The sequence below is a fragment of the Kogia breviceps genome, chromosome 3, assembly GCF_026419965.1.
Source record: "Kogia breviceps isolate mKogBre1 chromosome 3, mKogBre1 haplotype 1, whole genome shotgun sequence".
Classification (NCBI taxonomy): domain Eukaryota; kingdom Metazoa; phylum Chordata; class Mammalia; order Artiodactyla; family Physeteridae; genus Kogia; species Kogia breviceps.
Window position 1 is genome coordinate 9,242,254 of NC_081312.1, and position 24,028 is coordinate 9,266,281.

The 24,028-nt window shown below is 52.4% G+C and overlaps 1 protein-coding gene across 10 annotated transcripts in view; it reads left to right on the forward strand.

Annotated features, from left to right (window-relative positions):
• The window catches only part of SYNE3 (spectrin repeat containing nuclear envelope family member 3), a 105,683-nt gene that overhangs the window by 19,295 nt on the left and 62,360 nt on the right, over positions 1-24,028 (forward strand). For 9 of the 10 annotated variants that reach the window (XR_010839424.1, XR_010839425.1, XM_067027816.1 and 6 more), the window contains exon 2: positions 17,414-17,571. The exons of the other annotated variant lie outside the window; for it this stretch is intronic. Coding sequence is in view for 7 of the 9 variants with exons in the window: in XM_067027816.1 (XP_066883917.1) it covers positions 17,428-17,571 (144 nt within the window). In the remaining 2 variants the exon portion in view is untranslated. The remainder of the gene's footprint in view (positions 1-17,413; positions 17,572-24,028) is intronic. 10 annotated transcript variants of the gene reach the window in all.

A 24,028-nucleotide genomic window follows, 5' to 3' on the forward strand; every position in this document is an offset into this window, starting at 1 on the left:
TCACGAGGGTGGGTCTGTTTCTCACAGGAATGGATGCTTAAATTAGGTCTGTTTGAATGGACCCCTTAGTTTGGAGATTTGGATTGTTTCTTTTACAAAAAAAGTTTTATTGAGATATAATTCACAGCATACAATTTAAACGGGTGCATTTAAAGTGTACAATTCCATGCCTTTTAGTGTATTCACAGAGTTGTAAAAACATCACCACAGTCACTTTTAGAGCATTTTTACTACCCCACCCCAAACCTGCACAATCCCCTGTCCACCCATGCACACACCCCAGCCCTGGGCACCCACCCATTTCCCTTCTGTCTCTACAGACCTGCCTGCTCTACACATTTCGTATAAGTGGAACCATACAATATGTGGCCCTTTGTGATGGGCTTCTTTCATTTAGCATCATGTTTTCAAGGTTCTTACATGTTGTAACCGCATCACTACTTCACTCTTTTTTATTGCTGAGTAATAAATATTCCATGGTCTGGATGTAACATATTTTATTTATCCGTTCATAAGTTGACAGACATTTGGGTTGTTTCCACTTTTTCGGCTCTCATGAACATTTGTGTATAAGTTTTTGTGTGGACATATGTTTTCATTTCTCTTGGAATATACCTAGGAGTGGAATCGCTGGATCACGTGGTAACTCTGTTTAATCATTTGAGGAACTGCCAGGCTGCTTTTCAAAGTGGCTATACTTTTTATATTCTCACCAGCAGCATAAGAGCATTCCACTTTCTCCACATCTTCACCGATACTTTGTTATTGTCTGTTGTTTTCATTATAGCCATCCTTATGGATGTGAAGTGGCATCTCCTTTTGGTTTGAATTTGCATTTCCCTGATGGCTAATGACGTTGAGCATGTTTTCATGTGCTTACTGGCTATTCGTATGTACGTCGTCTTTGAAGTAATGTCTGTTCAGATCTTTTGCCAATTTTATAATTGGGTTTTTGTCTTTCTAGATATTAGTCCCTTAGTGGGTAAATGATTTGCAAAATTCTCTTCCATTCATTGGGTTGTTGTTTCACTTTCTCGATGGTGTCCTTTGAAACACAGAAGTTTTTAATTTTGATAAAGTCCAGTTTATCTTCTTTTTTTTCTTTTGTTGCTTGTGCTTTTGGTGTCACATCTAAGAAATCAGTGCCTAATCCAAGGTCAGGAACATTTACACCTATGTTTTCTTCTATGAGTTTTATAGTTTTGGCTCTTACAATTTGGCCTTTGATCTATTTTGAGTTAATTTTTGTATATAGTGTGAGGTAGTGGTCCAAGTTCATTCTTTCGCATGTGGCTATCCAGTTGTTCCAGCACCATTTGTTAAAAAGACTAATTCTTTTTCCACTAAACTGTCTTGACACCCTTGTTGAAAATTGTCTATAAATATGAGAGTTGATTGTTTCTTATCTGTGGGTTATTTTGAAGAAATGTAATGCTTTCCTTCAGATGCAGAGCTGTTTTTATGCCAAGATGAGTCCTGCCATAGCTCTGCCACTGAGCTGCTGCAAGATCTTGGGTGGGTCTCTCGCCTTCTCTAAGCCTCAGTCTCCCCATCTGTAAAATGGCACAGCTAGATAAGAGGATTCCCGAGAAGTGGTCCAATTGTTCTTGTTGTTGTTTGTTCGTTTGTTTATGTCCGAGCTGCACGGCATGTGGGATCTTAGTTCCCCGACCAGGGGTCAAACCCGAGCCCCCCTGCAGTGGAAGCACGGAGTTTTAACCACTGGACCGCTGGTGAAGTCCTGGTCCAATTTTTACATGCAGAAATGTAGGGAGGTTTCCGCAGTACTTTTCACTGGCTCCTGTGGGTGTCCCATGAGGCCTAGCCCTACAGCCTGAGATCTGGAGGCGGATCCTTCTCCGCGCTGGCTGTGCTCCAGGCCTGGGTATACAGAGCAGATGAGACACAGCCTCTGCCCTTGAGAGCAACAGTGTAATGGGAAGACAGACACATCCACAACAGCCGTGGAGCTGAGTGGCATGTTCTGGTTGACACTGTCTCCCAAGGGCCGCAGGTGCAGGGGGAGGGGGGCAGATGGCAAAACTCGGCTTTGCTGGTAGGGCCACAGGCCTGGCCCAAATGGGAACGCCGGCTCTGGGCAGTATCTGAAGAACGGTCAGGTGAGCGGTGTAGCATATCTCACAGCTCTTCCACGTGCCGTCCAGCAGCAGCTCCTTCTTAGCTCGCAAGTAACCAGCCCTAATGCACTGACCAGGCGACTACTGACCTCTTGTCTGCAGGCAAGGCGCTGTGGTTAAGGAAAAGGCTCTGGAGCCAAGCTGCCCGAGTTTCAGTCCCTGCGTTGCATGCTTGGGGGAAAGTTATTTAACATCTCTGTGTTTTGCTTCCTTATCTTCTAATATGGGGTTTTATATTAGCACCTACCCGGTAGCCTATTTGTTTCTAAAGCACTATCAAGTGGCCCGGCCGGAAAGGAGCCAGCTCTTATTAAGGTCTCTGGTTATTACAGGTTGGAATTGTAGCTTGGAACACTGTAGCACTGACCCCAGTGTGTTAGGCCCGCTACACAGTTGCTTATTGTAGCCCATGGCTATTTCACGGTGTGACGCGGTAACATGGTACAATTAGCCTATAGGTTGCCTGAGGATCATTACAGTTCTGTGCCTTTGAATAAAGCAGAGCTCCTCGGCAGTGTATATGTCCCTTCCTAACAGCTGTTCTGTTAAAAAAAAAAAGCCTGGAGGTGAATCGGATGTGCCCCTTCCCTTCAAAACAATCTTCCCATTTAAAGCTCCCCCGTCTCAGAGAGCAGGCAAGTCAGGCAGACATTCTCGCTCTCATTTGACCACAGAGACTGGTGCTTGGAGCTGGTTAGTGGCAGGGCCTGCACTGGACCCCATGCTCCCTAAGTCCGTTTTGGGGCCTGCTCTGCCCCCAACTCATGGCCTGAAGGAAGACTCTGATTTGGGGGTCAACAGTGTCTGTGCTGATGTCCATCCTTCCCCCATCCCTGCCTTTCCCAAGTTTCCCTGAACCTGCAGCTTGTGTATATCGAGGACCAAATAAGGCTGGTAAGATGCTCCTTCTGGCTCCACACGTATTCCTCTTCATAAAAAAGACCAGGGAGTTCCCTGGTGGCCCAGTGGTTGGGACCTGGTACCGTCATTGCCGGGACCTGGGTTCAATCCCTGGTCGGGGAACTAAGATCCAGCAAGCCAGGGGGCATGGCCAAAAATAAATAAATGAATCCATTAATGAAATTTTTAAAAAAGACCAGAACTAACAATTATCAAGTACCTACTAAATGCCAATGGGGGTAAATATTATTCTTTATATTTTCCAGATGTATCTATCCGCTCATGAACATCTGTGATCACCTACTGTGTGTCAGTATCTGTCTCAGGTACCTTGGTCAAGGTAGCAGTGATCCAGATGGGCAGTTCACATTCAAAAGAGAACAGCAGGCTGAGTTCAGTCGTGCTGGACTACTGACTCGGAAGTTGTTGATTTCCATCCTGGATGCTGGGAGACCCCATGGCAGCCACACAAGTTGTTGAGCAGACATCCAGGTCCCTCCTGAACCAGGGGCCCCCAGGAGCATGGATAACGGCCCCATGGCACTGCTCTTTGGCAGCTCTGAGAGCCCCACGCACGCGTGAGGGACTCCATTTGTTTATCTGGTTTTACACACTCTTGGCTATTAGTTCAAGGAGTCAGCTGGCAGCGCCCTCGAAATAGGAGCAGGTTCCTGTTGGCTGAGGGTCTCCCCATCACTCAGCTCCTTAGCCTCAGCCCACCAGGCCCGCCCTGAGCACGGAAGCCTTAAAGGAGGAGGTGCCTGGGAAGTGCTGAGCGCATCTGGAGCTTAGTAACTTGTCCTAAAGTACAAACGCAAAAGGCAATCAGAGGGTTCGCCGTTAGGGACTGCAAATTAAAACCACAATGAGATTTCATTCCCCACTGGTTAAAAGGGCTAAGATTAAAAAGACTGACCATAGAGGGCCAGGTGGGAACGGGAAGTCTCATCCACTGCTGGCGGGAATGAAAAGTGGTGTGGCTGCTTTGGAAAATAGTGTGGCAGTTTCTTAAAAATGTAAACATACACCTACCATCTGATCCAGCCACTCCACTCCTAGGTATTTTTATTTTTTTTATTTTCTGTCTTTTTCGGCTGCGTTGGGTCTTCGTTGCTGCGCGCAGGCTTTCTCTAGTTACGGCGAGCGGGGGCTACTCTTCGTTGCGGTGCGCGGGCTTCTCATTGCAGTGGCTTCTCTTGACGCGGAGCACGGGCTCTAGGCACGTGGGCTTCAGTAGTTGTGGCTCGCGGGCTCTAGAGCGCAGGCTCAGTAGTTGTGGCGCACGAGCTTACTTGCTCCGCGGCACGTGGGATCTTCCCGGACCAGGGATCGAACCCGTGTCCCCTGAATTGGCAGGCGGATTCTTAACCATTGCGCCAGCAGGGAAGTCCCACTCCTAGGTATTTTTGCAAGAGAAATGAAAGTGTATGTCCATACACAAGTGTTTAGAGCAGCTTTATTTGTAATAGCCAAAAACTGTCCCTCAGCGGGTCTCCGCATGCTATGGAATATTACGCAGCGATGGAAAGGAATGGACCATTGATACAGGCAACAGCGTGGATGAATCTCAAACTAATTATGTTGAGTGAGAGAAGTCAGGACCACACCACCCGCCCCCCCCATATATATATATATAAAATTCCATTTATGTAAAAATCTCCAGAAAATGCAAACTAACCTCTAGAGACAGTAAGCACATCAGTGGTCGACTGGGTCAGGGTGTGGGCAGGAGGGAAGGATTAGAAATGGAATCAGGAAACTTTGGGGATAATGAGCGTGTTCATTATCTTGATTGGGGCGATGGTTTTGTAGGTATATATGTTAAAACTTGTCGAACTCTACAGTTGAAATGTGTTTATTGTTGATCAATTTTACCCCCAAATAAACCTGTTAAAAACAAAGGCCACCCCATCTCCAGTTAATCAGGAAGATGAATCTGACCCTGCCCTCCTTCAGAGAACTTGTTTGTGTCAACAGATACAAACGGCAAAGCATGAACCATGAGGTCAAACTGCTGGGTTCCGTCTTGGATTCGTGGCGACTCACCTTGCTTCCCTAAACTCCGGTTTTCTCACTGTGGGATGGAACTGAGAGTAGTACCTTTCTCCTGGGGTTGTTGGATGGAGAACATGGGGAAATTCAGAGTGTTTAGTAAACAGATGGTCAGTGGTAACATGCACAGGGTCCCGTGGGGACCCAAGGAATAGAGGAGCTGTTACTATGGGGGGAAGGAAGCTGGAAAGGTTTCCCCTCTGAGTGAACTGAATCTTGAGAGAACAGGGAAGAGTCTGCTAGAAGGAGGTGTGTATTGGGGTAGGGGAGGCTCACCAGGCAGAACTAAGCTAAGGAGGCAGCACTCAGACGCTAAGCTTCTAGAAACTTCAGCAGTGTGGTACAGCTGGCGTGCAGACACCAGGGGCACCCTGGTGAGTCAGGGCTGTAGGTTAGGTGGCAGCCTCATCCTTGAGGGTCCCAGAGGAGTCCCCTTCATCCCCCAGGCCAGGGTTTCTCAAATTGGGATATGAGGAGGATTTCTCCGGAGACCATGAGTTCTTTTTTTTTTTTGGCTGCACCAAGCGGCATGTGGGATCCTAGTTCCCGGACAAGGGATTGAACCCGTGCCCCTTGCAATGGAAGTGCGGAGTCTTAACCACTGGACCTCCAGGGGAGCCCCAAGACCATGAGTTCTATGAGAAGTTTTGAAATTTTTATCCAATAAAGACAAACAAAAAAATAAAAACCCTATATCTTGATGCAATGCTTTTGAATACAAAGACGTTTTCATCTAGTAGAAAGCGCTCATTTCTGAAGTCCTTCTTGATAAGAGTGGTTCTGAAAGTATATTATTCTGCAGCCATAATTTTCTTTTCTTTTTTTCTTTTCACAACTGTATTTTCTTTAATTGAAGTATAGTGGATTTACAATGTTGGGTTAGTTTCTGCTGTACAGCAAAGTGATTCGGTTACATATATACGTACATTTTTTAATATTCTTTTCCATCATGGTTTATCTCAGGGTATAGAATATAGTGCCCTGTGCTACACAGCAGGGCCTTGTTGTTTATCCATTCTGTATATAATAGTTTGCATATGCTAACCCCAAACTCCCTCGGCCACCCTCCCTTCCTTGGCAACCACAAGTCTGTTCTCTACGTCTGTCAGTCTGTTTTTGTTTCGTAGATAGGTTCATTTGTGTTATATTTTAGATTCCACATATAACTGATATCATATGATATTTGTCTTTTTCCGTCTGACATCACTTAGCATGATAATCTCTAGGTCCATCCATGTTGCTGCAAATGGCATTATTTCATTCTTTTTCATGGCTGAGTAATATTCCATCGCATGTATAGATATACATATAGATATGTGTACCACATCTTCTTTATCCATTCATCTGTGAAAGGACATTTATGTCTGTTCATGTGTTATTCAGGTTTGAGGGCCACAGGAGGTGTGTGTGGTCATTGTGGTTGAACCTGCGGTGCAGACAGTCCAGGGAGGGGGCACTGGTTCCATGGGAGATGTTCGGGAAGGTAAGGCAGGTCTGGTGGTTTCAGGGGTGACTGTTGGAATCACCCCTCTGCAGGGAAGATTCCTACCTGAGGAGAAGGTATGAGGAGGCTCTGGGGGCCTGGCATGGGCCCCTGATTCCCAGGGCCAATAAGAGAGAGGCCTGGGGAGGAGGTGTGAGGACATCTGTCACTGCCATGCCTTCACGGAAGACGCCGCCTTGGGCCACTGGGGAAGGGAGGGGAGGGAAGGCGCAGGGACAAGGGGCCAACATCCCATCCTGGAAGCTCCACCCCCTTGGCCAGATCTTCTTCAGGGAGGGGCTTTGGAGGCTGGAGCAGGACCTGGGATGGGCCTTGCCACACGGCAGATGGAACCCTCTCTGGTGGGACAAGACCTTGGAGATTTCATCTACAGGGTACTTGGGAGTGCGGCTGGTGCTTTCACTGCCAAGGCATGGGCTTGGGCCGCGACCCACAGTGTGAAAAGCCAAAACCGACCTAAAGCTCCCGTTTCCGAATCAGAGGTAGGCTGGGCAGCGCTGGCTGGTCTGCCCAGACTCACGCCTGCGGTCCGCGGCACTCGGTGTCCCACCCAGGCCTGGACCAGTCTGATGCCTTTGCTCACTGCTGCTCTCTGACCCGCAACTGATGGCCAGTCCCCGCCTCCCCGGCCTCCGATCGCCCCTAGCCACACTGCCAGCAGCCGGCTGGGACTACGGGACCAGGGCTCCTGGTAGGATGCTTCTCAGAACCCCCTCAGGGAGCCCTCCGCTCTGCGCCCTCTAATTGGCTGCCCTCCCAGCAGCCTGAGCCAATCACACCTGGCCCAAGGAGCCGAGGCCCTGCACCTTGGAGCCCCTTGCCTTGCCCAAGGGATGCCCCTGTCCTCTCTGGGAGGTCGGGCCTTCTGTACCCCATTCTCTTATAGTTGCACTTTGCATTCTCTCCCCCTCCAAAACATCATCCATATTTGACTGTGCTTTGCAAGGCCAGCGTTTCCCGGGTAGAAATCCTAGCGTCCTCCACACTGTGCCTTTTGACGGAAAGCTTGGGTTTCGTTAATTTCAGAGTGATTGGAAATGTTGTTTTATAGTCAGCTATCTGGGGAAGGAGGTGGGCCAGAGCACAGTGGACTTTCACTACCAAATACCGTTTGTCAGTGATGGCAAAGCTGATTTAAGACTCCCTCTCAGAGCACTTGTCTTGAAAGTGGTCCCCTTTGTGGGGACTCTTGGCCCGTCCCCTTTGTGGCTAGTATTGTAAAGTGGACCCCAGAACCCTGTTACTAAGCGGGGTTTCTTGTATGAACATTTACAAGCCCATGGACAGAGGGTGGGTTGTGGTGCCCTGTAGTTTGTGTGGCTTTGGTTGCGTCCCTTAATCCCTCCAAGCCTGTATAACGGTCATCTCTGACGGGATAAAGCCCAGTAATTGTTTCCAACTCCAGATTCAGCAACCTGGGAGGGCTGTTGTAAGATCCTGTGCGAATTCCTGGTCCAATGAGCAATTAAGATGCTGCGGATCCCTGCTCCTTACACGCTTTGCTCTCAGAATCACCTTCTGTGAATGCCGGATAAGAGAGCATGGCCCCGGCCCATCCTGGCGCTCTGAACGATGCTCTGAGCTGTGGCTTCTCCGTAAGCCACATTAGCTGCAATAAGTAAACAAAAGAGAGTTCCCAGAATCCACTTGGAATAGGCTCTGGGATTAAAACCAGCTGCCCGCGTGGTTCCTGAAATCCCATCTGTGGGTGGGAGAGCATTGGGGATGAGTAAGGGTGGAAACTGTGTGTGGCACAGCAGGAATGAGTCGCGGGAAAGGCGAGCGCGTCGCGGGAACGGGAGCGCGTCGCGGGAACGGGAGCGCGTCGCGGGAACGGGAGCGTGTGCCCCGTGCCGGGGCGCTGTGTCCGTCTGTGGTTTGGGCCCCTGGCCAGCTTGGAGGGGCAAGCACACTCGCCTGTAGGGCCTGCCCTGCGAGCTGGGGTTTACTTGGGTCTGGATCCTGAAGGTTCTGAGTTCTAGAGCAAAATGCCAGGGGCCAGCTGGGTTGGCAGAGGGCCAGGGCGGCCGAACACCGTAGGACTGAGGCGGCCCGGCAGCTGGGGCCTCAGTTTATTAAGTCCAGTTCTAGATTTTTGAGCGGAGCCCCAGGTGTACACCCTGCAGTCACCTTCCTGGAGCTTAGATGCTCATAGAAGACGACCCACAGGAGGCGTGGACGGCTCTCAGTGGGTTCTGGGGGGTACAGGCGGGGGCGTGGAAGCCGGGCAGCACCGTGGTGTTTAAGAACAAAGGCTCTGGACTCAGGCCATCCTGTGTTCCAGTCGTGCCCCCGTTACTTAACATCCGTCTGACTTTGAGCAGAGTTCTTAGTATCATTGATCCTCAGTTTTCTCGACCGTAAAATAGGGATAAGTGTCTCATTAGTCTTTGTAGGGTAAATGAGCTACTAGCTGTAAGCCCTTTATCACGGAGTCAGGCACGTACAGACAGAATGCAAGATGCACATGGGCTGTTAGAATTATTATGGTTCATCCTGGATCCGCCACTTTCTGGCAGGCTATTTGCTTTACTGAGTCTCAGTTTCCATCCTTATAAAATGGTACTAATAATGTCAGCTACATAATAGTCACTCTTTGAACCTGACTCTGCCCCTCTCTTTGCTTGGGGTGGGGGGTTTGGCGTCGTGTTTTAGGGGCATTCCCTAATGGGGTTTGGTTAGGTCTTAAGCAGGATTCTTGGAGTGTCTAGATCATTGAATGGCACGCGGTATCAGAGTGTTTGCACATTCCCAGGGAATGTTTTACATTGCCTTTATGGTGTTGGAGGGGCTGGAGCAGGAAGCTGTCCCAACCTGGTGCTTATGGGGTGTCTGCCCCTCACCACTGGCACCACCGAGCCAAGTAGGGGCCTCCATCCTGCAGCCTCAGCTTCCCAGGCCCAGGAAGGGGGAGGGAGAGGACGGAGGGCTCTAATTCCACTGCCCCCAGGACACAGGGTTCTGAGCCCTGATTTGTGTCCCATGGACTCCCGCTCGAGGTCAACCCAGCAAATGGTCAGTGTCAGTGCCAGTAACTTGTCCTTTGTCCCGCAAGGCTGGTCCCCCCCCAGACCAAGTTGCAGCTTGGCCCATTGCTCAGGCAGCCCGGAATCAGGGCAAAGGGAGCTGGTGTCCTTCTCCCTCTACAGATGGGCAGCCTTCGCAGTCCTGGGCTGGGAGACCTTCCTTCCCGTCCCCTGGGTCACAGGAGGGTTGACCCCTGCGGGCTGCATCTCTCAGGTTCCCCTGTGCCGGCCCAGGGATCTCGCGCACAGCAGCCTTTCCGCCCTGGCTGGGGTGATGCCTCCCTTGGGGTCCAGTTCCTGCTGCTTAGAGGCTCCCAGCCCGGGTCTGGTAACATCACCTCCTCCTTTGCCCCCTCCAGCCGAGGTGTGGAAGTAGCCAATCTCTGGGTTCCCTTTTGTCTCCTGGCAGCTTCTCAGCTCCTTCACCCCCATGGAGCTGGCTCCCTCTGGTTCACAGCTGGACTCAGAGTGGATTCACTCTGCCTGGTCGAACCCTGTCCAATCAGAGTCACGGTCTTCGGGCTTTGGAATCTGACAGAACAAAGTGCAAATCTCAGAGCTGCCCTGGTGGCCCTGGACGCTCCAGCCTCGGTGTTCTCGTCTGCGATCGCGGAAGGTGGCGGCAGCCCTGCCCACTGAGCACTGGTTCTGAGCAGGTGCCCGCTGAGTCCCCCAGTATTCTAAGAGAAAGGCACTGGTCGGGGGTGGGGGGGAGTTCTTCTGAGGCCCGTCTGCTAATCAACCGAAGCTCTCCGCCTGAGAGATGCCTTGCTGCCCTACCTCTGCTCCCTCCTGTGTGACCTACCCTCAGGGACCAAATGGGTGACTTGTAGGCAAGTGCTTAGCACCCACGTAGGCCTTTCAGCATGGTGGAAGTGTCAGCGCCCTTTTCTCTTCCCTGTTTGGCTTTTTTTTTTTTTTTTTCAAGCCTACATCACATTTTCCAACCCCCTCCATCCAACCGCACACTGCTTTATGGCACTTCTGCTCAGTCACACTGACGCTTCCTTGTGACTCTAACTAAGCTCTCCCCTTTTAACTCAATGGCTCAGGCCTGGAGCTCAGCTTCTGGAACCTTCTTGGCCTCCCCTGAAGTACAGCCTCACAGCCCATTTCTGGGGGAGCTGTGTCCCCAGTCACCTCCTGTGGACGTGTCAGCCTCCCAGGCCGGTGCCTTGTCACCTGGGATCCATCTGAACACATGCTCTTTTTTTTTTTTCTTTTCGCGGTACGCGGGCCTCTCACTGTTGTGGCCTCTCCCGTTGCGGAGCACAGGCTCCGGACGCGCAGGCTCAGCGGCCATGGCTCACGGGCCCAGCCGCTCCGCGGCATGTGGGATCTTCCCGGACCGGGGCACGAACCCGCGTCCCCTGCATCGGCAGGCGGACTCTCAAACACCGCGCCACCAGGGAAGCCCCACATGCTCTTTCCTGAGCGTTTCCTCTGCTTCGTCATCTGCCCTGCCCTGGCTTGTCTGTCATCAAGGAAAAAAGATCGTTTCTCTTCTGGCTGTCATTTGTGATAACCCCACGGGACGCTGCAAACCAAGGCTGCTTCCTTTCTAACCATCTCCTCCAGCAGACTAGCGCCGGCCTGAACCAGAAAGGGCCTGCATCCTGTCTCTGGTTCCTCAGGGACAGCCCAGAGGCGCACCCGGGGCCCCACTCCCTTGCTGCCTGCAGCAGCACCCCAGGGCTGCTACCCAAGAAGGGGCTTGGAAGTGGAAACAGCTTTTTTAAAAATGCCTGAGCACATTTTTGGTTTTTTTTTTTTTTTTTTTTTTTGTGGTACGCGGGCCTCTCACTGCTGCGGCCTCTCCCATTGCGGAGCGCAGGCTCCGGACGCGCAGGCTCAGCGGCCATGGCTCACGGGCCCAGCCGCTCCGCGGCATGTGGGATCTTCCCGGACCGGAGCACGAACCCGTGTCCCCTGCATCGGCAGGCGGACTCTCAACCACTGCGCCACCAGGGAAGCCCGTTCCATTTGTTTTTAAATCCTGTGTCCACTCAACCAATCCAAGAAGGACAAACTCATGGACGATGAGAATTCCCCCCTCCCTCCCAGAGAGGTGTGCCTGCCGTGCTGGCTCCTGCAGCCTTCCCCCGCCTGGTCCTTGGCCTCGTGCGGCTGCCCGTGTCTGCACTGACCCCCTCCCCCCACCCCGCTTCCACCCACCCCCTGGGCAAGGGCTTCCCTTCTGCACCCACCCCAGCCGGGGTGACTCGCCGGAACCTCAGAATCAGTGTTGTCACTCCCACCTGAACCCATGTTGGCTCCCGGTTGCCCCCAGGGAGCAGCCCAGCCTCCTGGACATGGCTCTGGGGCTCCGATCTGACCCTTGCTTCCTTCCTTGCCTCCCCCCATCCTCAAGCTCCAGCCTCCCCATCCCCCAGTGTGTCGAGAGCCTCCCCAGTATCCTTGCAGCACCTCCCACTCGGCTTGTGCTGCCCTCTCTCAAAGCTCACTTTGGCCCCCTCACTGGACACGGAGCCCCATGGGCCAGAGCCTTACCTGCTTCGTCCCTGAATCCTGAGCAGCCAGCAGCTGTTAAGATGCACAGATGCATTAGTCTATGGCTAGTAACCCCCATTCCTACCCCACACCCACCTTTGGGATGGTGTGAGAGCCTCCGTCTGGATGCACGTTTCTAAAGAAGGAAAGCCCTCCACCTGACCCCAGAGGAATTTGGGGTAAAAAAGGAACTGCTTCCAAGTATGGAATGTGTTCCAGGTGCTGGGTAGGAGGCTTTTTCATTAACCAAATCTAGGTGTTGTCCCCATGCTATGGTCTGCATATTTATGTGCCCTCAGAATTCACATGTTGGAATCCTAGCCCCCGATGTGATGGTATCAGGAGTTAGGGCATCTGGGAGGTGATTCTAATCCTGTTCTAACATGAGGGTGGAGCTCTCATGAATGGGATTAGTGCCCTTATAAGAGACCCCACAGGGCTCCCTAACCCCTTCTTCCATGTGAAGATACAATGAGAAGTCTGCAACCAGGTCTCCCCTGACCGTGTTGGCACCCTGATCTCGGACTTCCAGCCTCCAGAACTGTGAAAAGTAAGTTTCTGCTGTTTATAAGCCACCCGGTCTGTGATATTTTATTATAGCAGCCCAAACGGACTAAAACCCATTTCCAGGTGAGGAGATGGGGACTCAGAGAAGTTAAGTGACTGGCCAGATGTCACACAGCTAGTGAATAGTGGGCCCAAGACCACCAGGACCAATTATAAGTCCTTCTAGCCTCAACATCTGTCCAATCCCAGGACACATGCCTATGGGTCACTTAGCCAGCTCACTTTGCCTGCTGGCCGCTGTGGCTCCCTGCAGCTGCTGCTTACAGCCTTGGAGCATCTACAACTGAAGTTGGCAAACTGTGGCCCATAGGCCACATTTGGCTAGTAGTCTGTTCTGGTGCAGTGAATGTGAAATGGGTTTTACATTTTTTAAGGGCCGTAAAATCAAAGAAGAATATGCAACAGAGACTGTACATGGCCTGCAGAGTATAAAGATAGTTACTACCTGACCCTTTACAAAAAAAGTGTGCCCCCCACTGTATAAAAGGTCCCCAGGACCACCTCCTTTGGAGTTTCCATGTGGCCCTGGGAGGCTACTCACCTCGGCCTGCCTTAGAGGGGCCACGATGCTGGAAGGGGTGCTCTGAACTGGCTGAGGAGGGGGGTCCGTGGGGAGAGAAGGGGACCAGGGCCCAGACCAGGCTGACAGTCTGAGGGCGGAGGCTGGTGCATAGGCCCCAGCTGGCGTGGCTCACAGAGATCTCAGTAATATGGACCCTTCCAACCCACAACCTCAAAGACCCTCAGAGACTCTCTGTTCAACACTCACAGTGTGCAGATGGGGAAACTGAGGCCCAGAGAGGCAAAGGCAAATGTGCAGATTCCAAGCCCAGGGCTCTTTCTCCTACTTTCCCTGTCACATTTTGGAAGGCTTCCCACCCTGCTCAGCCCAGAACTATGGGTCACTTCCTTGGCTTATTTGTTCCTTCAGTCGACATTAATGAAGGGCTGGTAACTTGACTCTCCAGCACTGGGGTGCAGAGGTGGAAAGGCAGCAGGGGAGGAGGTGGCCTGCCCAGAAAATACAGCGGTGGTCATGATGCTCTGGGGTTCCATGCCAGACAGCAACGCTTGGGGGAGGGGGCTCGCTTCTAGAAGAGGGAACAGAGGTCATTGTCTTGGCTGTGTCAGAGAGGAGCTAAGAGCTGCACGTCTGCCCTGGGGTTGGCCGTGAGGAGGCATGGGAGGAAGCAAGGCTGGAAAGAGGGTCACGCTCAGGGCTTGGGGGTCGGTTGGAAGACTGCTGCAACGTATCTTTTACACAGGGCAATGGTCAGCTGGATTTGTGTTTTAGGAAACCCCCTCTGGTTCCCGTCCGGAGAAGGGATGGGAAGAGGGCCGGGAGCTTGTTGGAGTCGATTGAGGAAACAGAGGGAAATCCATGATGTTCCTGGTGAGGGACGCTAGGGAGGGATGTCTTCCTGGTCCATAAACCAATTGTGAGTGGGCTTTTCTTGAACTGCTCATTTGCTTTTTAACTTTAAACTTTTAAACTTGTGTAAGGAAGCAGGCTCTCCTTTCCATCAGTTGTGGATTCTACCCTAGGTCCATGGACTGACAGGGAGCTATGGATAGAATTGCTACTGACCTCTAACTGATGGCAATTTCTTCAGTTATGCAGGAGGCAAAACAAAATCAAAGCCTACTCTGTTATTAGCAGTGGCTGTAACTGTCACATATATTTTTATGTCGCACTGCAGTCATTGTAGATTTCTTGAAATGTATTTTATGCCCATCAGTGTTTCAAAATTCCGGTAGTTTTTAGACCCATTGTCATTAGATCTTGTGATTGAATGCGTTAGTAAGGTAGTGTGTGGTGTGGGGTGTGTGTGTGTGTGTGTGTGTCTGTGATTAATTCGATTTTTAGTATTTTGATAACTATGTTTTAATATGATTGGTTTCCTTTGTAATTCTTGCAGTTTATTCCCGGCATTTAAAGACTTTATTCCAAGAAGGGATCCACAGTAAAAGTCCATCCCCCTCCCCTCAAATCCCCCACCCCGGTTTGCAGTTCATCCACCTGCAGCCCACATAGGCATTCAATGTGCAGCTTCTCTTCTGGAAGCTTCTGGAGGCAGAGGTGGTGCCCCCTTATTTGCTGCTGTGGTTGTAGCATCTGGCCTAGCTAGGAGCGCATGTTTGTTTAATTCCTGTGTGTTTCACTGACCTGGAATGAAGTGCTTTGGTAGAACAGGCCAAGAGGCCCTGATCTCTTGAGCTCTGCCTGCAGCTTCACCAAGCTGACAGTTAGTGGTCCCCCATCCGAGTTTAGAAGCCCCCATCTGAGGCTGATATGTGGGTCTGAGGTCCACCCTAGTCCCGGCCTGCCCTGCGGGACCCCTCGTGTTCCATGTGAGTACCTTGGGGTCTCCAAACCATCACACCTCCCAGGCCCTGGGCGTTTCCGACTGCAAGAAGGGTTCTCCAAACCTCGCTGCCTTTGGGTGTTTAGAGCATCCACCCCTCCTCCGCCTCCTGTCATCTGAAACTCTGGGAGCTAGTTTTTGCTCCTCCCTTTCGTCGCTTTGTAAAAACTAAAAGCTGAGCTTTTGGAAGCCAATCAAGTCACACACTAGACGAGAGATTAAAGCCACAATGAACCAATTTAAATGCCTGCGCATTCGAATGTGCTTTTCAAACGAAGCATTCAAAGTGGCTGCAGGGAACGTTTTAAGTTGTTAGAAAACCATCAAAACAGCTCCGGAAGAAAACTGGGAGACGGAGCTCTGAGGGCCGAGGTCCCAGAGGGAAGCCCACCCTGGCTCGCCCACTCCCTTCCCCTGGCTGGTGGCGTCCTCCCTCTCTCCCAGCTGCGTCGTGCAATCTGATGGCAGAGACGCCGGTGCAAGGGTAGAGGTGAAGGGCGGGATGCCCAGATTCCCAGTCAACGCCTGTTGTACAGCCCACTGATGATTGAGAAAAAAGGGCCAACAAACCATTCAGCCAATGTTAAGAAATTATTTGGGTTTTTAAATTTTAAGATAACGACTGCCCTTTCTGGAAAATTCACCAAGTGCCTAAGAGGAAAAATAGGGAAACAGAAAAACTTCCAACTGTGATTCCACCAACCAGACAATGGTCCTTAACTACGTGGCCTCCAAAGACACCATGCCAGGAGAAGAGAGGCCCGAGGTCATGTGGGATGCGTCTTCAGCCACTTGCCCACACCCCTCTCTCCGATTCATCACATGGGCATTGGTTTTTGTTCGTTTGTTTGGACCACTTCATGTGGCTTGCGGGATCTTACTTCCTTGACCAGGGATCAAACCCATGCCCCCTGCAATGGAAGCGTGGCGTGCTAACCACTGGACTGCCAGGGAAGTCCCTACATGGGCCTCGTAATGGCGAGATTTCCCAGCCTTTTTCTAGGAGCATGGTTTTGTTGTGGTTGTTTTGTTTTTTGTTTTTATTAGCTGTAGAGCCGGGGCTACTAAGTATAAATTTTGTTGCATTTTTGGATATTATCATTAGAGCCTAAGTATTCTCCATCACAGATTCATTTCAAGCCTACTTTTTATTGGCTGCATAATATTCTGCAGTGCAAGTGTGTGATAGTTTCCTTAACTAATTTCCTATTGTTGGGCATTTGGGTTGTTGCTAGTTTTCTTTTGTTTTGTCTTTTTAACAAAGGCTGTGGTTGGTTTTGGGTGCGTGACACTTTATACCAACGCTGGGCTATTTCAGCATTGGCAGAGGGTTTACTCTGTGCTAGGCATTGTGGGAGATTGGAGGATAAACTAGACACAATCCTTTCACCTAAGATGCAGATATAAATAACTTTAATCCAAAGTCGGATATAGTTGCCATAAGCAGACAACTAGAACCGAAATGCAGAAGAGTTTTTTCCTGGGCTTAATGGGATTTTAAGAAAGTTACATGAGAAAATCTGAGACCTTGTATCCACAGCTAGAAGGTAAGGGAAAGAGAGGAGGGGACAGGATAGCAAAGGGGTTGGTTTAGCTGGGAGACCCTATGCCAGGAGGCAAGGCGGTGGGTCTCAGCCCAGATGCTAGGTCAGTTGACTGTCAGTGGCTACCAGGAGGTAGGTGGTGCGTAGCTCAGTGGAAACACTTGGCAACGTCTGCCAGGGACCCAGGTTTGGTGGAGAAGTAGCCACAAGACACCTGGCTCACGGGGCCATCCCCAACCTGAGATATTAATTTCAGGTTGAGGTTCAGGGGCAGGCGTCAGCCTGGCCAATGCCCCAAAACTGTGTTTCTTAGGTTGAGGCTTTTTGATCCATTCAGATCAAGATTCAGTGTCTGTCACAGATATCTCAGCCTGTGTGTGTTTTAGGATCCACTTTTCAAGGGGTTTCCAACCAAAAAGCCAGGAGAGAGTTGGCCCTGAGCACCAAGCTAGCGTCAGAGGGGAGCAGGGAACCTGAGACAAAGAGAGTCTTTGCCAACCGGGCACCCTGGGCCCACTCTCCCTGCCCAGTCCCCAGAGAGGCCAGACCTGTTTTCCTTCTCGGCCCATTTGCAGTCCTTTGGCGCTCTGACAAACGCGATCGCCTCTGGCTGTTGGCACCGAAGCGGAGCATTGGCGCATCAGGAGGGTGTTGGGGGTGGAGTGTGAGCCCCATTCCCAGGGTCAGGCTCCCCGACACTCGCCGCCGCCAGCTGGCTGGGGCCTCTCCACAGCTCGCCTTCCCCCGCCCTCCTCGCCTCCGTGTTCTCACCTGTGCGCCTGACCTCGTGTGGTCCTGTCTTCAGCCCCTGCAGGTGCCATGACTCAGCAGCTGCAGGAGGGCTTCGCCAGGAGCACGGGGGACGCCCAGGAGTGGATGAAGGCTGTGCAGGAGCGGCTGCAGATCAATGACAACACCCAGGGGCCCCGCGCAGCCCTGGAGGCCAGGCTGCGGGAGACCGAGGTATGCAGAGACCATGGCCTTGATAACCCTATGGCCTTGGCCCGGTCCCTCCCTCTCAGGCCTCAGGTTTCCCAACTGTTACATGGCAGAGCAGACTAGACCGGTGTTTCTCAAAATCTGATGTCTTTGAATCTCCCGGGGTTTAAGTGCAGATTCTGAGCCAGGAGCTGGGGGTGGACCCGAGATGTGACGTTTCTGACGTGCTCTCGGTGACACCTTTGCTGGGGGTCCTAGGATCACACTTTCATCGAAAGGGTCTGACTCTCCCATCCTGGAAGGGGGCACCGTGCAGCCGGATGGTCCCCACCCCCAGGCGGCCCAGGCCCTGCTTCCTGCCCCTTCTCTGCTTCTCTGCAGCTGAGGCCCCTCCCTTGGCTTTTATAGGGCTAGAGTCCAGCTCTACCCTGACCTGGCACAAGGCAGAAGCTCAGTGCTACCCTGACCGGAAGGGCCGATGCCCAGTGCCTGGCCTAGCACTGTGGTGCCCCCCACCTGAGGTCATCTGCTCCGGGCCAGGGGCCAGGGGGAAGAACTCTAGACTAAGAGTCAGAGACCTGGGTGGTAGTCTCCACGCTGATCTAAAGTGCTGTGTGACCTCGGCCACATCCCTGTCCCTCTCTGGGCCTCAGTTTCCCATCTGTAAGTAAAGCAGTTGACTTAACGTCTCTCAGGTCATATCCATTGGGATATTCCACAATTCTAATTTATCACCTAACAATGGTTGCTTTATTTAAGGGGAGGCTTACCTCTTCCTGCACAAACTGACCCCCCAACAGGCTAGAAACAGAGCTGACCCCACACCCACTTCCCTGTGTCTTGTCTTTTCTTTCTTTCTCTTTTTTTCTTTTTCTTTTTTTTTTTTTTTTTTTTTGAGCTGTCATATTGATTTTGCACATTTTATTGAAAATATCTAATGCTCTTTTTGGAAGCGGACAGTTAAAATTAAGAATTGATATCACATTTTCAGGGCCAGTGTCTTAAGTGTCACCACACAGTATGAAGGAGGACCCAGGCTTTGCATTTTACAAGTGGGGAAACTGAGTCTTGGAGCGGTCTGGTGACTTGTTCAAGTTGAAAAGGTCTCTGGGGAGGACACTCCACCCTGGAATTCCGGTCTTCTGACTCCTCTTCAAACATGCTTTCTGCTTCCCTACAGCATCGTGTGCTTCTGTAAAATCGTGCCTGCCAGCGTCAGGGTGCAGGGTGTTGGGGTTTCTCAGGCATTCTGTTTAGTAGAACAGCTCAGTGGACTAGAGAGAGGACAGGCTTTGGAGTCTGGAAGTCCTGGGTTCAAATCCCAGCTCTGCTTCTTGCTGGCCCTGTGACCCTGCTGGACCTCTCTTCACTTCCCTTCTAGAATGGGTGAAGCCCATTACGTCAGGATGCTGACTTCGAGAGGGTGGGTCACAAGCTGCCTTGAGGAGGCTTTTGTTGCTAATGGATGTTAACATAGAGAAAGCCCTGTGCTACCTGTGAAGCTGGCCTGAGTTGACAGGGGCAATGGCACCCTCTCTTCCCCATCCCCCACCCCCAGTCCCCTCCAGTGTTTTCTGGCATTTCCTGTCATCCCAGTTGCCCTCAGAATAGTCCTTCTCAGTCCTTCATTGGTCGGACCCCAAAGGATCTGAGACCCTCCACTTTGAGTCACGTTTTCTGCCAGCCTCCCCTGTGCCAGGCCTCGAACCCCTGGGAGGCCAGGTGATGGTGCCTGGTCCCTGCCCTCAGGGAACTCCTCCCAGGTAGGCACAGAGACCCCCTCTTGTCCCAGTGGGAAAGGTCCCCCATCCCTGCTCGGCCTCCCTCTTGGTGCAGCACCGTCCTAGCATGCAGCACCCTGCACCGCTTGTCCTTTTATAGCAACCATGAGCAGATACTTGGCGCAGCTGATGAGAGGAGAGCCCTACCCAGGGGACCATCACGGCAGAAAGGAGGGGTGACCCCTCTTGAGTGGCCCGCTCAGAGGCTTCTCAACTGGACGGTGAAGTGAGTGGAGAACCCAGGGTACACGGGGAGCCCCAAGGAGGTCACGTCCCCCGGTCTAGAGGGTCAAGAGAGGCCTCTGGGGACAAGGGTCTTTACTGCTGAGGCTTGAATGGGGAAGAGTTAGCCAGACTTGGAGATCCAGGAGGAGGGGAGGGAAGGGGCTCCAGGCGGAGTGAACAGAACAGGAAAATCACTGGAGGCGGGCACAGCTGGGGGCACGTGTGGGACACCCCCAGTGTTGGTGTTGGGACAGCATCACCCATCAGGGAGAAGCAGGGGTCAGGGCCAGAGAGGTGGGCAGGGGTCAGTGGTTCCAGAGCCTGGAACAGGGCGCCAAGGAGGACCACTCTGTAACAGAGTGGGTGATGGGTTGGAGGTTCAGAAGGTCAGGGGCAAAAGCCTGGTGAGGAGAGGAGCTGACAGCCACAGCCCCTTCTCTTGCCAGCCTCGGCCTCTGTCGTCAGCGTCATTATTATTGTCACCAATATTCATTATCAAAAGATGACTCCGCCCGGTCGCTGAGAGAAGAGAGCTGACATTCATTCAGCAACTATTATGTGCTCAAGCCTGTACTATCAGCTTTCATGTTTAGTTTCCCCAAAGCCCTGTGGTGGTGGTGTATTGTCCCCACTTTTCAATAGTGAAACGGATCCCTAGACACAGTGATGGGCCAGAATGAAAGGAATGGATCTTGTTAGGGTTTGAAGCCAGGGCTGAGTTCAGAGCATCACTGGCCGTCCCCGTGTGGGGTCCTGGGGCAGTGGAAGGGGTGAGGCACACCGTACGCTCAGGTTCACGGCGTCACGGGGACAGGCGTGAACATAATCCTGCAGCCACACAAGTATGTACGAGGTACATCCCTGACATGGGTCTCATGAAATTATTCTCCTCCTCTAAAACCTTCCATGGCTCCCCATTGCCCGCGAGAGAAAACCCAGCTTCACCTGGCATCAACCGTCCTCCACTACCTATCAGCCACAACCCTCTTCTCCAGCCTCAGCTACCCCCTCCAGCCGACCTCCCAGGCACGCATCCATTCGCGTTGGCAGAAAACCTCCTAGATTTCCTATCACCCAACCTTTGTGTGTGCTGTTGCATCTAGCTGGAACGCCCTTTCGTTTGGGTCTGGCTGTGCATGTGAAAGGAAACGTCCCCTTATCCGCGGGTCTTTCCTAACCCCGTCCCCCAGCCCCAGCCCCAGCTCCGCACAGCGCTGCACGGCACCTGCTGTCTGAGCGTGCTAAGCCCTTTGCACGTTGCACCGTTTGCTGGCAGCTCGTTACCCACTGGTGGAGGGTCTGGCTTCGTTAGGAGAAGGCAAGGGCGGCCCTTAGGAAGAGCTGTTGGCAAGGCCAAGGTGACCGGGTTCTGGAAGCCGAGGGAGCACTTCCATCAGGTGAGCCCTCAGGGATTTGGCCTGCAGCCTAGGTCAAGGGAGCCGTGTGCTGGGTACCCCACCACCGTGCTCTCCTACGGGGCTCAGAACCGCTCGTTTTCTGTGGGCTTTGATATTTCAAAGCCGATTCTGCAGTAAGAAAACATTTCACCCTTGTCCTCTGGTGAAAGGGAGCAGCTAGAGCCTTTTCTACCTGCTGGGCTGTGGGGCCTCCCCTGGGGTCTGGGGTCTCCCATGCGATCCCTCCACCAGCTCAGTGATGCACGTCCCAAGCGCCTGTTGGCTAGAGTGACCGGGATATGAGTTCTGATCCAACTCTGAAGCTTAGTAGCTGTGTGGCCAGGAGCGGGTCCCATGCCCTGCTGCCACCTCATTTTCCCAGCTGTAAAGTGCAGGAAGAACCCCCAGCAGGGGAGTTCAAGAGAGGCCTCTGGGGACAAGTGACTTCACTGCTGAGGGTTGAATGAGGAGGACTTAGCCAGGATGGGGATCCGGGGGGAGGGGAGGGAGGGGCCTGAGGGGGGAGGAGAGCTTGGGGTCTGGGGCCTGGAGGCCTGGCTTCGAATCCCCGCTCTGGCTGTGGCACCTGGGGAGAATTTCCAGTGTCCTCTGAACGTCAGCTTTGCTCCTGGGGAAAGTGCTAGTTGCCACCTTGCAGGAGGGTGGGAGGATTGAGGTCAATGACTTACTGGTGCCCTTGGCAAAGTGCAGGGCACGCTGGCAGAGCCAGTGGAGAAGATTGTTTCTCGTGGTTTTGATGCAGGGACACCGGCCTGTGGAGTCTCCCAGCCTGTGCCAGTGCCTGCAGCGGCTGCTCTCCCAGGTTGCAGCATCTTGTCTCTTTGCCCTCCTCGCCCCTGCACTTGGGATCTAGGCCAGGCTGCTTCCTGACTGGTTTCCAAGCCTCTTCATGGTCAGAGACATGCCACACTTCCTAGGACTTGGCTTCCAAAAGCCGGATGCCCTGAACATGCCGTGTTTTCCTAGCTTCGCTGGTGCAAATGTCTGCTCAGCGCTGAGGCCTGGTGCCACTGCCACCTCCTCATAAGGCCTTCCTGGTTTGCCCACATCCCTCCTCAGAGCTCCAAGATTGGGGTCGCTCATGGCTCTTTTACAGTCATCTGTGTTCTTGTCTGCAGACCCCCTTACAGCCTGCAAGCATCAGGCCATGTTTGTTTTCCTCCTGGATTCTAGTACCCAGCACAGTACTCAGCATAGTGATCAGCTTAGTACCCAGCACAGTACCCAACACAGTACTCAGCTTGGTACCCAGCACAGTACTCAGCACAGTAGTCAGCTCAGTACCCAACACAGTACTCAGCTCAGTACCCAGCATAGTACTCAGCACAGTAGTCAGCTCAGTACCCAGCACAGTACCCAACACAGTACTCAGCTCGGTACCCAGCATAGTACCCAGCACAGTACTCAGCACAGTAGTCAGCTCAGTACCCAACACAGTACTCAGCTCAGTACCCAGCATAGTACCCAGCACAGTACTCAGCATAGTACTCAGCACAGTAGTCAGCTCAGTACCCAGCACAGTACCCAACACAGTACTCAGCTCGGTACCCAGCATAGTACTCAGCACAGTACTCAGCATAGTACTCAGCACAGTAGTCAGCTCAGTACCCAACACAGTACTCAGCTTAGTACCCAGCACAATACTCAGCATAGTACTCAGCACAGTAGTCAGCTCAGTACCCAGCACAGTACCCAACACAGTACTCAGCTCGGTACCCAGCATAGTACCCAGCACAGTACTCAGCATAGTACTCAGCACAGTAGTCAGCTCAGTACCCAGCACAGTACCCAACACAGTACTCAGCTCGGTACCCAGCATAGTACTCAGCATAGTACCCAGCACAGTACCCAGCATAGTACTCAGCACAGTAGTCAGCTCAGTACCCAGCACAGTACCCAACATAGTACTCAGCTCGGTACCCAGCACAGTACTCAGCATAGTACTCAGCACAGTAGTCAGTCAGTACCCAGCACAGTACCCAACACAGTACTCAGCTCGGTACCCAGCATAGTACTCAGCATAGTACCCAGGACAGCGCCCATCTGGCTGTAACTGCGTTGAGGGAAAGCCCTGGCTCACCACTTCCCTCCAGCCTTCCTGACCTGCTTCTCCTCCCTGCTAAGATTTTCCCTCCACACAACCCCCGCCTGAGTTCTGCCCTCAAGGCTCCCTCGAATCAGAATTGCTTTGTGGCTACAGTTCAATGACCCCTTCCCAGCTGGCTCGTGTCCCTTGCCAAGCGCTCCTGGACTGTGTCTTTGCTGGGGTGGGGCTGTAGAAGAACCACACACCAGCCAGAGAGCGGAATCATCAGGGATCCCATCAGAGAGGGAGGGCGGAATCTGCTTCTCGAAAGTTGGCTTTGCCAGCTCAGCCCTAGCCTCTGGTCCCAGAGCAGACATGCCTCTGGTCGACGCTTTGGTTTGGGGGGCAGAGGGGTTTCTGCTTCCGGCCAGGTGGGGCTCACGTTCCGCCGGCCTTTGGGACTGGCCAGCTCTTTTCTCTTTGCAGGGAAGCAACAGGCTCACTCCCCTGCAAAGAGCGGTGGGTCCCCCCGTCTCCCATGTTCCCCTGGTCCAGCCTGGGCCTCCCTGGACAGGAATCAGGAGGGCAAAGGTCCAGAGGCCTAGAGGAGATGACACCATCAGGACCCTGGACTTTGAGAAGGGGCCCTTGTCCTCACAGCGACTTCCCAGGCTTGGCTGGTTCCTTGTGAGTGTGGCAGAGAGAGATTGAATTTAGTTTCTTCCCCAAGCTGCTGTCTCCCTTCATTCACGGAGCTGGATTCCGACTGAGGTTAAATTGGGCAGCCCCTATAGAGGAGGCCCCACTAACTGCTGCAGAGAATTGTTCTGCAAAGCTAAGGTTTCTGTGGGTCCCCAGTGCCCCCACTGGTAAGATTGGGATCACCCTGGTACCCATCTTGCCAGCTTGGGGATTGGGCATGGGGTCTCCTCCACAGCTCTGGGTGTCAGAGACATCAGATCCTGAATTATTATGATTATTTCTAATCAAATTAAATCTCACTGGATGGCAAGAAATTCATCCTCAGCCAC